This window comes from Elephantulus edwardii, unplaced genomic scaffold, assembly GCF_000299155.1.
Source record: "Elephantulus edwardii isolate Elephantulus edwardi_28Jun2011 unplaced genomic scaffold, EleEdw1.0 scaffold00006, whole genome shotgun sequence".
Taxonomy (NCBI): Eukaryota; Metazoa; Chordata; class Mammalia; order Macroscelidea; family Macroscelididae; genus Elephantulus; species Elephantulus edwardii.
Window position 1 is genome coordinate 11364770 of NW_006399756.1, and position 13013 is coordinate 11377782.

At 48.5% G+C, this 13013-nt stretch overlaps 1 protein-coding gene across 1 annotated transcript in view; it reads left to right on the forward strand.

Annotated features, from left to right (window-relative positions):
* Positions 1 to 1464: 1464 nt before the first annotated feature.
* RGS10 (regulator of G-protein signaling 10) overlaps positions 1465 to 13013 on the forward strand; it is a 55085-nt gene continuing 43536 nt past the window's right edge. The window contains exons 1-3 of the mRNA XM_006879899.1: positions 1465 to 1471; positions 9785 to 9903; positions 11580 to 11666. Coding sequence (XP_006879961.1) covers positions 1465 to 1471; positions 9785 to 9903; positions 11580 to 11666 — 213 coding nt within the window. The remainder of the gene's footprint in view (positions 1472 to 9784; positions 9904 to 11579; positions 11667 to 13013) is intronic.

A 13013-nucleotide genomic window follows, 5' to 3' on the forward strand; every position in this document is an offset into this window, starting at 1 on the left:
TCCGCGGCTTTCATCTCAGAGGAGAAAGGACCCTGCATGAACTCAGACTCTCCCAGAACAGGGGACTCTGTTTGCCTTGGTTGTCACTTCCAGGGAGGGTCAGTAGGGAGCTGAGGGCCAGAGGTGGACAGATCTATTTCTCTGAATTTTGCACCAGCTGGTAAAATTCTCACCTTGCATGCAGAAGATGTGGGTTTGATTCATCCCTGTGTACCCTCCAGAGAAGCCACTGCCTGTCAGTTGAGGATTGCATGTTGCTGTGCTGCTGGACAGGCGTCAGGGGGGCATCCATGCTAAGAATAGGAAGGAAGACCTGGCAATCCACTGCCAAAAATTAGCCAGTGAAAACGCTATGAATACCAATGATCCTTCAGAAAGTTGCCGGGGGCCAACTCTTGCACTAACGGACTCCTGCTCTCTCTCATTTTTATCGCGTGAGAACTGACTCATACCTAACACTTCAGTGGATTTTCAGAGGCTGTAAATTGCACCGGAGAAGATTGTCCATCTTTCTCCTAAGGAGTGGCTGGTGGGTTCCAATTCCCAGAGAGGCGCCACCTTGTGGTTCTCAGTTCAGTTCCCTACCTTTGTGTCTCAAGACGTCCCTTTAACAAAGCGACAAGAAATAAATGCACTTAGCCATTTCAAAAAGAAAAAATAACACCAAGTCTATTTTTGCTCTTTTAACAAAGGTCACTTAGTAAATATTTCCTTCTTCTTATTCTCATTTCTTCATAGTCCATGAGGACAACCTGATGGCAGCGTGGCACTGGGGGGCCGTGGGCCTTCTGGGAACCCTGGGGTTCCTTCTCAGTTAATTTTAAGTTCTGTGAGAAAGTGCATATTTCACTGCCTTTACCCCTCCCACGCTCTGCAGACCCATGACGCTGGCCTGCCTGTGTCTTTTAGGCAAGTTATTTCACCTCCCTGTGCCTCTGTTTCTGCATCTGTGAAATGGGCCTGAGCCCCAACCCAGTGCCTGCACCAAACAGAAGGCCCTTGTCAATGGAGAACTCGAGCATGTGGCATGAAGGAGGCATAGCCCTGGGTCTACCTGGCTGATAGTGGAAGGGCAAAGTCACTTACTTTATTTTGCCTGGAGCAGGGAGATGTGAGAGCATCTGTATGTCTGGAGATGAGGCCCTGGAGGAAGTAATGGGTGTCTGGGGTGAAGACCATGAGTGAGAGTCTTCATGTTCACCCTCAGGGCAGGCTTCCTGGCAACCCTATTTTTTCTGCCTTTGTCTAGAGTGAGAATTGGCCGCCTGACTTCCTTCTCCTGGTAGAAGCTGGAAACCAGTGACCATCTGTTGTTTGGTCCACTGAAAGAGGATGTTGAGGCTTCTTTTCCCTTTGGACCCAAGGGTGCTTGGGAGCCCTACGGCCTCCTGCCTCCCTCAGACCAGCAGCTTTGCAAAGGCAGTGGCGTCTGCTCCGTGGGGAGCCTGCCGGGGAGCCTGGAGCATGGAACGTAAGAGGGTGTCCTCAGCCTGCTGGGCTGACCCAGAGCCTGGCAAGCCTGTGGGGAGCGTCCTGGGCAGACCCGGCAGAAGTGCGTCGTCCGCCTTTGGAAGTACGCTGTGAGCTTTGACTTTGAGGTCTTGAGCTCTGTGAAAAGACTGCCTGATGCTCCACCTGAGAGGAGCAACCCTGGAACAGGCTTTCCAACTCTTGTCTTTGGTGTTATTATTATTATTATTATTAATTTTACTTTTTTGTCTCTGTAGTTCACCCATATCAACCCACCAGGGGATTTGCATGCCTGCTGGGTAGTTATTTTCAGAAGCTAGATCCTGGAGCAGATAAACACTTAAGTAGTATTTAGATAGAGTGTCTCCATGACCCAATTTGAGTCGCCAGTTGTAACAAATGAAAGAGTTGGGAAGACTGCAACAATTTCCCCCCCCCTTTGTTAAATGTAATATGAGGGGCTCTAGTTTGCAGCATGTTGTGTGGGTAACAAAGACTGCACAGCCATGGGGGTTTGAATCCACCAGCTGCGCCTGGAGAGTAAGAGGGGTTGTCAACTCCTGTTATTATTTATAGCCTGGAGGACCTGATGGGGCAGGGGCTCTGTGACAGAATGAGCTTGCTGGCTGGGGGTTTGAGGTTTTGAGTGTCTTATGTTCTACACGTGACATCGGCACACCAGCTAAGTTTTGACCAAGGGTCTGTGCATTTTCCTTGGAGCATCTCTGCACAGTGGGACATTTTAAAGGAGAATGGGGTGTGTGTGTAAAGGAGCCCCGTGGCACCGTGGTTAAAGTGCTTGCATGCTAACTGGAAGGAGGGCTGTTGGGACTCACCAAAACTCTAGAGGAAGAGGGTGTGACATTGGGCTCCTGTTAAGGTGCACAGCCTCAGAAAGCATAAAGACAAAGTTCTGCTGTGTTATATGGTTCCTAAGAGTGCTTGTGTGCTGTGTGAGCCAATGTGTGAGTGTGTTGTATCAACCTGGTTAGAGTGGATCTTTCTGTTTTTTTCTGATCTTGACGTTCTAATTACTTTCTTTACTCTTCTGTGCACTTTGGAGATACTTAGGACGTGCCCTGTTAGGAGATTGGTTCATTCTGCTGAGGAAGTCAGATATGGTGGTGATGTGCTACCAGGTCAATTCCAATGCATAGCACGTCTGTGGAACAGACCGCACTCCTCAGAGTTCCCTAGTCTGCAGGTCCTTACAGGAGCAGATGCCATGTCTTTTCCCCCAGGGAAGGCTGGTGGGTTTGAACTGCTGACCTTTCAATTAGAAGTCGAGTGCTGCAACCACATCATTGGAATCTTACTTGACGTGGGGCAGCCAACCATGCTGAATCTTCACACAGCACCCCCTTGCAGTCTTTTAGCAGGAATCCATGCTGTCAGCACTCTGATGCTTTTTCAGGATGGATTTCCAGGGAACAAATGTCTGGAGAAGGTCTCTGTTAGCTATGACATCACAGCATCCATAAATAATGTATGACGCAGCTGCAAGCTCCCAGCGCAGCCATCTGTATGGTGATGCTACGCCTGCCGTTAAATCAGTGGCTCCTTCTGGAGTCGGAGACCATGTGAGACAGCACAGAAGTCTATGGAGGATGTGTGTGTGCGTGGTCTGCGTGCTGGCTGGTTCCCCGGGGTCCACTGTGACTTCGGGTTTTTCAGTCTTCTCCCCGTTGTGTGCGTTGTCAGCCTCTTCAAGCCGTTCATGCTCTGGCTTCTGGGACCAGGAAGGTGAGCACAGATCGTAAATCTAAGTGGCAGGAGAGCTGGGTGGTTAAAGGTGAGAACTCCAGAGTCAGACTGGGTGAGCTCAGACTGTGACTTAACCACAGGAAATGGTGCCACAGTTTCTTCATCTGTAAAATGGGGGTAATGTGATCATACCAGAAGGCTATTTTGTGGGGACTGAATGATTGAATATGTATAAAGACCTTGGAATATTACTCCATTAACCTGTTAACCATTGAGTCTATTTCAACCCATACTGACCCTTGGCGAGACATTCTTCTAGGTCCTGTAACCCTGGTTTGTCCTTTTGCTGTACAGAGGTAACTCGTGGTTGCTGTGAAGCTGAACACTGTGACACAGCTGTGTCAAATGTGAGAATGGTGAACAGTGTTTGGTGGAGCTCCCCGATTAAAACAAGCTTGGAAGCAGGAGTGGCATCTACTTCCACAACAGATTGCCTTTGGAAACCCTATGAACCTGGAGAGAGGATGAAAGTTACACAAGTGTCCAGGTCTTTTGTTCATAGGGTCGCAATGAGTCAGTACCTAACAACAACAACACTACGGCAGAGGTGAAGAAATCCATAGCGTTTCCAAGGCTGTAAATCTTTACAGAAGATGCCTGCTCATCATTCTATCTTGGAGCAGACGGTGGACTTGATCTGTAACCTTTTGGTTAACAGCTGAACACTTAACTACTCTGCTACCAAGAGCAGTATTGGCGCATCATGCACTGTAAGTTTTTATTATTAGTACCTAACAAATGAATCTAAAGGCGAATTTCTTGAAAAATACTTCGGTGCAGGGAAAATGGGAAGCTCTAAAAGGCTTTAAAGAGCTTAGGAGATTTTTTAGAAAAAAAAATTATTTTATATTGGTTTGCTTACAAAGTTGAGTTTTTTAAAAAACTGTTTTTCATTTTCTTTCCTCCATTGGGAAAATATTTTTACAGTCAAACTCAAACAGTAGCAGAACATAAACTGAGAAGAACAGATTGGAAACAAATGTGTGTTATCACAAACATCCCCTTACTAAGCAAAAGATGTCGTAAAATGGCTAGGCAATTATAATTAATGTTTTTTTCCACCTTTACCTCTCAAACTTGTGAGCGTGTGTGTTTTTAAATAAAAAACAAACCGGAGTTGATTGAGGGGTAGAGACTATCTGGGGTGAGGGAAAGTCCTTCTCACATTAAAGTGGAAACCATCAAGCCATTTAAAACAGAAACATTATCAATGAGAGAAGAAGAGAGGCTGTTGGGACTGTGTGATCTTAAGTGGCATGACTTGTGAAGTGGTGAAATCTTGGCATTGTTTCTCTCTTTAATTCAGAAGCAAAGCTGCTTGCTACTGAGAAAGGTTATTAGTTTCTCTTGTGTGTTACTGAGTCTCTTTTGACCTTTGATGTGAACTGGATGGCTGTTGTTATTTTTGTTACTGTCGAGTGGGAACTGACTCACAGCTCACCCTCCAGTGAGTTTTCAGAGACAGTAGTAGTTAATTACATGGGAAGAGATTGTCCATCTTCCTCTGCGGAGCAGCTGGTGGATTCGAACTGCATACCTTTGGATCGGCAGCTCAGTTCCTTACCACTAGACCACCAGAGGTGAGGAAGTTCTTTCCGGGTGCTTCAGAAAATGATGGACAGGTTCCAAGCAGGGGATCCTGGGTACTGGAAAAACAAATGATTTCCAGGTGGTGCCAGATGCTGCCGACGTCTTCCCTGACACAGTGGAGCTCTGTGATAATGACTGAAAACAGACATGTGAAGTAGATGGAATTTGCACATGGTGCACCATCAAGATCTAGTAAAGGATGCTCTTCAGAAAGGCTCCCAAACAAAAAGTGTAGTGAGAAACCTTGATCAGAATTGAAAGACAAAAGTATTGGGAAAAATCCAAGCCAATATTTCGGGAAAGTCACACCTTGTGACAGATAGACTGGACAGAAGAACCCCATAGAAGGGACCAGTGAGGCCAAGAGGTGGGCACTGAGAACCTGCTCTTTCTCAGGCTCCCAGGCAAGGAGGCTTCTTCTTAAGCCCTGACTGCTGCGAGTAGAGTAGTTGTGTGTTGATGTGTTTCCGAGGCAGCTCTAAACACTGAGTCCTTCCATGATGGTGTCTGTCGAAGGACGTTTCTTTTGGGTGGGAGGGAGATGGGAGCCCAGGAGGAGTGACGGGAGGGCCCATCAATTTTCTGCGTGTGTTCCTGGAGCCCTGGGTCTGTGCTGGCCCAGGTAGGCACAGTTGTCTCCGTGTGTGTCCCTCCTACTGGTCCCATTGCAGCGCATCCTCAGCCAGGTCACCTTGGGAAGGTCATGGCAACCCGTGGACCTGTGTTTCCTGGTCTTTGAGGGGCTGGGACCATGTCGCAGGGGTTAGTGGTGCCTGGAGGTAGAATTCTTGCCTTTCATGTGGGAGATTTGGATTCATTCATGCCTGATCCACTTCATGCACAGCCACCATCCCTCTGCCGGTGGATGCTTGTGTGTTGTGCTGATGCTGGAGAGGAACCAGCAGAGCTTCCTGGCTAAGATGGGCTAGGAAAGGCCCTGTGATCGGCGTCCATCATCCAGCCAGTGAAGTCCCTGTAGATCACTTGGTTCTGTTTGCAGCCAGTGGTGGGCATGGCACAGGACTGAGCAGGTTTTTGTTGCCTTGTTCATGGGGCCACATAAGTCAGGAGTGACCCAGTAGCAGCCCACGACAATAGAGCAGCTTTGGGGAGTCACCTGGTTTGGAGCAGTGAAGCACCCTGTTCAAAGGAAAGCCAGCACCGCTCGAAACTCAGCCCAGTGCTCCTGAGTCGGAATCAGTTCATACCTGTATCTCCAGCAGGTTTCCAGAAGCTGTAAATCACATGGAAGGAAATTTCCCCATCTTTTTCCTGCAGAGCAGCTGGTGGATTCGAACCACTTGCCTTTGGGTTGGCATTGCAACTCCTTATCTCTTAGGCCACCACAGAGTGCTCTGAAAGCTGATGCAGCAACCTAATATGAAAAAAAGATTAGTGAATCCAAAGTCTCTTTAAACTTTAATTAGAATTAAAAGTAAAATAAAATTGAAATAAAAAAATATTAATTAGTGGATGGAATACAGGAAAGGGAGCCCCTGTCTGACCAAGGAGCCAGCTGTCTTAAACTCTCCATTAACCAGAGGCTCCAATTACCCAAAACACTGTGGACTAAAAGGGGATCCACCAAGGGTATTTAAGTACAAGTCAGTGTGGCAGCAAAAAAACCCCAAAAGTGGTTTGTTTATTATCGAAAAGAATGTTGAGGGGTTTGACCTAATTTCAGACCCAGGGTGCAAACTCTTGGTCCAAGTCATGGTTCTGAGAAGGCAGGAGAAATCGGAGGCTGCCCAAGCCGGCTTCTGGCACTGCCCACTCCTGTCCTCATAGCTGTTTGCTTAAGGAAAGACCTGTGAGCAGAACCGTTTAGCTCTGCGCTGCCCCAGGAATGGGAGGGGAAATGAGTGGGACACTCTGAGAAATGGACTCCATGGAAATGGCTGGTCCTCGATGTGTATTTGCTGGGAAGTCACTCTGTGCTCAGAAGCTCATCCTGTTTCACACTAACAGAGACAACGGGGAACTAATTTGGTGTCCAGGAACCGAAGACGCATTTTAGAGAAGTGCTGGTCCATTTGGTGGTGTGCGTGAGTGGGGCTGGTTGCTCCTTAATTAGAAGAAATGGCTGTATCCTGAGTGGTTCTCATATACGTTCCATTTCCTGCGCCTTCCTCCACTGCACTCTGCAGCGGCTTTGTTTCGTCCATCAGCCAACAAATAGCTCCAAAGAGTTCTCCTCCTGGCTGGGGGTTGAGGATCTCTTAAGAAGTTAAGAGACTGAATGAATATGTGACTTAACCCACAATGGACCAAGGAAGCTAGTTCCTAATTGCTCCAGTGTGTCCTAAGACATTTCCCCCTAAAAAAACCTGTAAGCTCAGTGACCCCAGCTGCTTGGACCAGTTAATCTTTCTAGGGATTTCTGGTTTTCCTTCTAAAGTGACTGAGTGATCATCAGTCAGTACTTTGTTGATTCCTTAATGAAAGGTCTATTTTTCTCCTTGGATTCAAACTTTCCTTCATAGAAACACATCTCTGTCTTTGGAGGGGAAAAATTTAACTTGGGAAAAAAGTGTGAGCTGTAAAAATAGCTTGACGGATCCTTATTTTAAGGAAAGGGAGAGAGGAACTGAAGATGGGAGGGGTCTGCCCCTGCTTGATGTCTGAGGCTTCCTCTTTTAATCTTTAACATACCCTAAGTGTTAGTGGGGTTATCTTCATATTATCCATAGAATTTTGCCCTAAGTCACCTGCTTCATATTGGCCAATTTGGGTTTTGTCTAAAGTGGTAATTCATGATTTTCCTGTGACATCAAGGAAGGTTCAGACTCTGTAGAATGAGGATGTCTCTGTGGCCATTTCCTCCTCCAGAGAGCCGCCAGGCTGTTAGTTTAACTTCCCCTCGCCCCTCTCCTTTCATTTTTTTTCAAGTGTCTTCGGTAAGGAGTGGGCAGTGAGGGGTGGCCTAGTCCACAGGATGCTGCCCGGCTATCCCAAAGGCAGGGCCTCTCGGCTGGTTTGACTCCACAGCGGCTCCACTGGGCAGAGCTGAGCAGGCCTCCTTCTGGGCAGCCGACAGCCTCCAGAAAAGCCGCCGAGGGTCAGCCGTGTAGGAGGTGGTTCCAGCTCAAGGGCTGTGAATGGAGTAAGAGCACACCATCCATTCACTCCACACACAAGGGTGCATCGATTCCAGCTTCTGCTGACCCGAGTAACAGCAGAACTGCCCAGCGGGCTTCCCAGGCCGCAGTGGTAAAGACGGGGTGTGAATGAAGGAGAAGGAAACCCTCAGCGGGCGGGCATGACACGCTGGCTGCAGCAGTGGGCTTCAGCACGGTGGGCACCTCGCGTCCCTGTGAGCCCGAGTCGATGGCCCCACAGCAGCGTCAGCCCTCACAGGAGTGGACGTCGTGATGGGTTCCCGTGGAGCCGCAGGGAGGACTCGAACTTCCAACAGCTCAGAAGCTGAGTGCTACCAGGGTTCCTCGTCATCAAGGTGAAGGATATTTAATGCAATTAAAACATTTTAATGAAGGAGAAAACATTCATGATGAACAAATTTTCAGACTTTAAACCAAGGCGAGGAGCTGTAACTGCAGTGGTGACTGGTTCTGGAACTGAGGCAAGAAGCACTGTGACACCCGTTTCACCTCTGTTTAACGCTTTAGTGCCTTGTTCTTCACATCACGTGATTTTGTTTGGATTGTTTACTGTTTTGGGTTTTATTTTGTTTGGGTTTTGTGGTGGGGTTCCCCCGCCCCAGTTGTACCAGAATGTCATTTATCTTGGTGCCCAAGTTTTTTTGCAATATCTTGAAATTTCTGACAACCTGTGGTAAGCATCTCACCTAGTCTTGGTGTTGCTGTAGACTCTTCCTAGTGCTACATACAGTGTGCTGGGTGCTGGGGTATGAGGGGGGCACCCACAAGAGTCTCCATGCTCCAGACAGTGTGCTGGGTATTGGGGTACGGGGGATACCCACAGGGGTCTCCATGCTCAAACAGTGCTCTGGGTACTGGGGTATGGGGGCACCCACAGGGATCTCCATGCTCCAGAGAGTGTGCTAGGGTATGAGGGGGCACTCATAGGGGCCTCCATGCTCCAGAAGGTGTGCGGGGTGCTGGGGTAACAAGGAGGCACCCACAGGGACCTCTATGCTACAGTCAGTATGCTGGGTGCAGGGGTGTGGGGGGCACCCACCGGGGTCTCCATGCTGTAGACATTGTGTTGGGTTTGGGATAGGAGGGGAGCACCCACAGGGGCCTGCATGCTTTAGTCAGTGCACTGGGTGCTGGGTGGAAGTGGGGCACCCACAGGAACCTTCAGACTGTATTATACAAACAGAGCCTCACTCAGTTATCCCAAGACTGAACTGTGAGGGATGAGAACCATGGCCGGGAGGCCTCAGTGCAGTCTAGGTCCCTGGCAGAGGGCTTCAGTGAGGCTTGAGTCTGCTGGGGAGACGGCACAGAGAGAGGGTTGTCGTTGCTGTTAGGTGCCATCGAGGCCAGTACGACTCATAGTGACCCTGTGAACAACAGATCTACGAACAAGAGATTTAGAATTGGAGAAGAAGAGCAGAACTCACTTGGCATTTCTCAAGCTGAAAGAGCTGAAAACCAAATTCAAGCCTTGATTTGCAGTACTTAGAAATGTTATAGGCAAAATCTTGAATGACTCAAGAAGCAGCAAAAGATGATTGAGGGAATCCAGTCACTGTAGGCAGGGTGGGCTGTGCCAAAGGATGGATGAGGCCTGTGGGGGAAGTGGGAGGTCCCTGACTTGTTCTGAACCTTGGTTCTCCTCACCTGTGAATTGGAGGGGGTAGTGCCTATCTCATAGGGCTGTTGTGAGGACTAGAATGTGTCGGTTGTGTTAGGTGCCTGGAATGGAGCCTGAGACATCAGCTGCCAAGGTGATGCTGATATTGACCGCTGTGTGTGGAGCTTTTAACTTGGTGGCCTCTTTGGACCCTGTCATGAGCCTGAACTTTACTTTGCAGACATCCATGACGGTGATGGGAGCTCCAGCAGCGGCCACCAGCACCTCAAAAGCACCAGCAAGTGGGCGGTCTCCCTGGAGAATCTGCTCGAGGACCCAGAAGGCGTGAAAAGATTCCGGGTTTGCTCTTTTCATTGTTAATCGGGATGGATGGAAAACATGAAGAGGTTTAAATGAGTGTTTTGGGGGATGGTGTTCAGGAACTGGGCCCGTTTTTTAACGCTGTCCCCAGTGCTATGGTCTGTCCCACTTTGAAGGACCTTGGAAGGCAGCTCCCAACTGATTACCTTAGAGTTGACGGTTCAGACTTACCAGCACCATGGAAGAAAGACCTGCCCCCCTGCTGCCAGAAAGGCCCCAAACTCTCAAACTGATGGCTGTTAAGTCAGAACCAGTGCTTAGCTGCCCTTCCAGCGAGTTTTCCAGAGTCTGTAAATTGCACAGGAAATTGCCCATCTTTCCCCTCCAAGCTGCTGGTGGATTTGAACCACCGGAGTGACACCATCTTTGTGTTAGCAGCTCAACTCCCTGTGGACTTGCCACTCGCTCTTCTTGTTGTTAGGAGCCTTCGAGCAAACCTATGACCAGCAGACCTGAACGCTGTCTTACCCTGTGCCATTGCCACCAGAGCCCCTTCCAGAAAGAGTACAGCCTAGAAAACCCGCGAGGGCAGTTCCGCCTTGCCGTGCATGGGCTGCCAGCAGGCGGAAATGGCTCGATGTCGATGCATTTGGTTTGTGGTGCGGCCTGACTTTGAGAGCAAGGCCCGCCCATCTGTCATTATCAAGGCAGGCCAACCCTAAGGGTCCTGGAGTCTGTTTCTCATTACATAGTGGGCATGACGCGGAAAGGTACTGGGCTTACTGGGGGTCTGTTTGCACAAGGATTTCCAGCTCTGACACCCAGAAAGGGGTCATCTGGGATCTAAATTTGAAGGCTCACATATGTCTTGGGGAATTCCAGACTACCTTTAGCCACAGTGGAAAGGGCTGGGTCACAACTGGAAGAAAGATCTTGGGCAAGGGGGCCTCAGAGGACACTGAGTGGTAGGGACAGGCCAAGGCTGTCTGGACATAACTCTCTGGCGCAGCAGACACCCTGTGTGTCCACTAAAAAGACCACATGTGGATTTTAAGAATGTCTCAAATCTGCTTGAGTCCCAGCAACCCTATCTTTGAGGTTGGGTTAAGCCAGGGTCCACCCTCCTGCTGTAGGTCTCTGGCTTGCCCTCAGGCGAGAGGTGGCAGGCAGTACCAGGGCACCTAACCCCACTGGCTACTAACTTGTAGTAGGCAAACCGCAAATGGATTTCCAGGAGCACAGGTGACAATGGCCACGATGCCACCCACCTCCCTCTCTGGCATCTTGCAAGGAGAGGCTAAAAATCCAGCTAAAAATCATTTGCATTTTTCAAAATGCTTAATATGTTTTTATTACTTGTGTTTAAGAAAATGAGCTAGATTTTTACAGGAATGCACTTTGTTTAAACACTGTCTGGAAGGAACCCGTATTTCTTCCACTTTAATTTACTTTTTGGTAATTTATTGTCAGCAAAAATCGCTGGTTGAGACATGCTTCACTTCCACTCTTCCGTACAATGTCAGTGGCGTAGGAAAATCAGGCTTTGACACAACGCATGCACGGGGCTCTGCAGGGTGGGGTTCTTACAGGCTAACCCAGCCCACGCTCATTGCCAGATTGTGCCAAATCAATTCTAGAAGAGGGAGGCTTTTTTTTTAAGAAAAAGTCTTTTCAGGACAACTCATTACCCCCCCCCTTTTTTTCCCCCTCTATAGGAGTTTTTAAAAAAGGAATTCAGCGAAGAAAATGTTTTGTTCTGGCTAGCATGTGAAGACTTTAAGAAATTGCAGGATAAGAAGCAGGTAGGCCTCCTGTTTTGTAGTCATTGATTTCTTCTTCTCTTCCTTTCCCCAATCCTTGTAGTTATATCTGACTCTCCTGCAGGTTATGAATTTGCCTGAAGAGACCTGGGTCCTTCTGATTTGAATGGAGGTTTAAGCTTCAGGCTAGGTATATAGTGATGATCAAATATTAATCATTTGCCAAGAGTGTGTGAATCTGTGTAGGTTTTTTGTTTTAAAAACGGAGCTGCTCAAATGGACAGCTATTTAAAGTGAAAAGAACTATTTATGCCATTTTGAGTTCATCATTGCAGATGAGTTGTTTTATCTTTATGAATAAGTTAGGAGGCTGTTTCCCCCAGAGGCCGACACGCTGGTGTGGTGGACGGGGGGAAGAGAAATGGGCAGCAGATGTGGAGAGATAAAAGCACAACGATTGTCAATTATTCAATAGATGTTGACAAAACGCCCCATAGTTGGCGGGCACTCTGCATCAAGATTTCTGACTCGTCTGGATTCCGAAGCGTGTGCACCTCATCAGCTGTCTACGTCAGCTTCCTGATGTCAGCTGGTTTGTCCCATGTCATGCACAGTCCGGTGTGAGAGGCAGTGGGTAGGAATCAAGGGAAGAGACCACTGGACTGGGTGTGATTTCACAGCTTATACAGGTGTATTTCAAATACCAACCTAAAGCCTGCAGGGCTGCGTGAGCAATGTGGTAGAGCAAAGCCTCCGGCCTGAGGCTATAGGGAGGGTGGAGACTGCAGCTGTCTGCCTGAAAGTGCGCCCTGCGGTCTGTGACTGGGCTTTTGCTGCTTCAAGTTCTGTCTCTCAGACTCCCTGATAGCAGTCCCGGGTCTTCACTTGCCTGTCTTCACTCTGGACACTGAGGGACCTTTCTTTCTAAGGACAGCGTCTTTCATCTTCAGCCCAGGGTTGCTGGTCTTTCCAGAGAAGCTGGCCATTTGGATTCTTCCTGTGGAAATGTCTGATTTTTTTTTAATGTTGGGATTAACTTTTGAGACATTTATGACCTTTCCTGCCACACACAGCTCCCCCTCACACAGACAGGGCCGTGGCTGACAGAATGGAGGCTCCAGACAGTCTCCTAAAGCCACAGTTTGGGGGCCAGCAGGAGTGAGTGAATGCAGGCCGCGCTGGGACGCTGTGCTTTGTGGCCGTTTAGGAGCACCGTGGGGCTCAGACACACCCTGGGTGAAGGTGCAGAGCTGAGGCTAAGATGGGTCCTCTTTTTTTTTCTTTCTTGATTTTAATGAAAATTTACAGAGACTTTTGATTTCCATTCATTCATTGTTGCACTTATTTCTCTGCCTCCCCCCCCCCAGTATTCTTTACTTTTTGCAATGA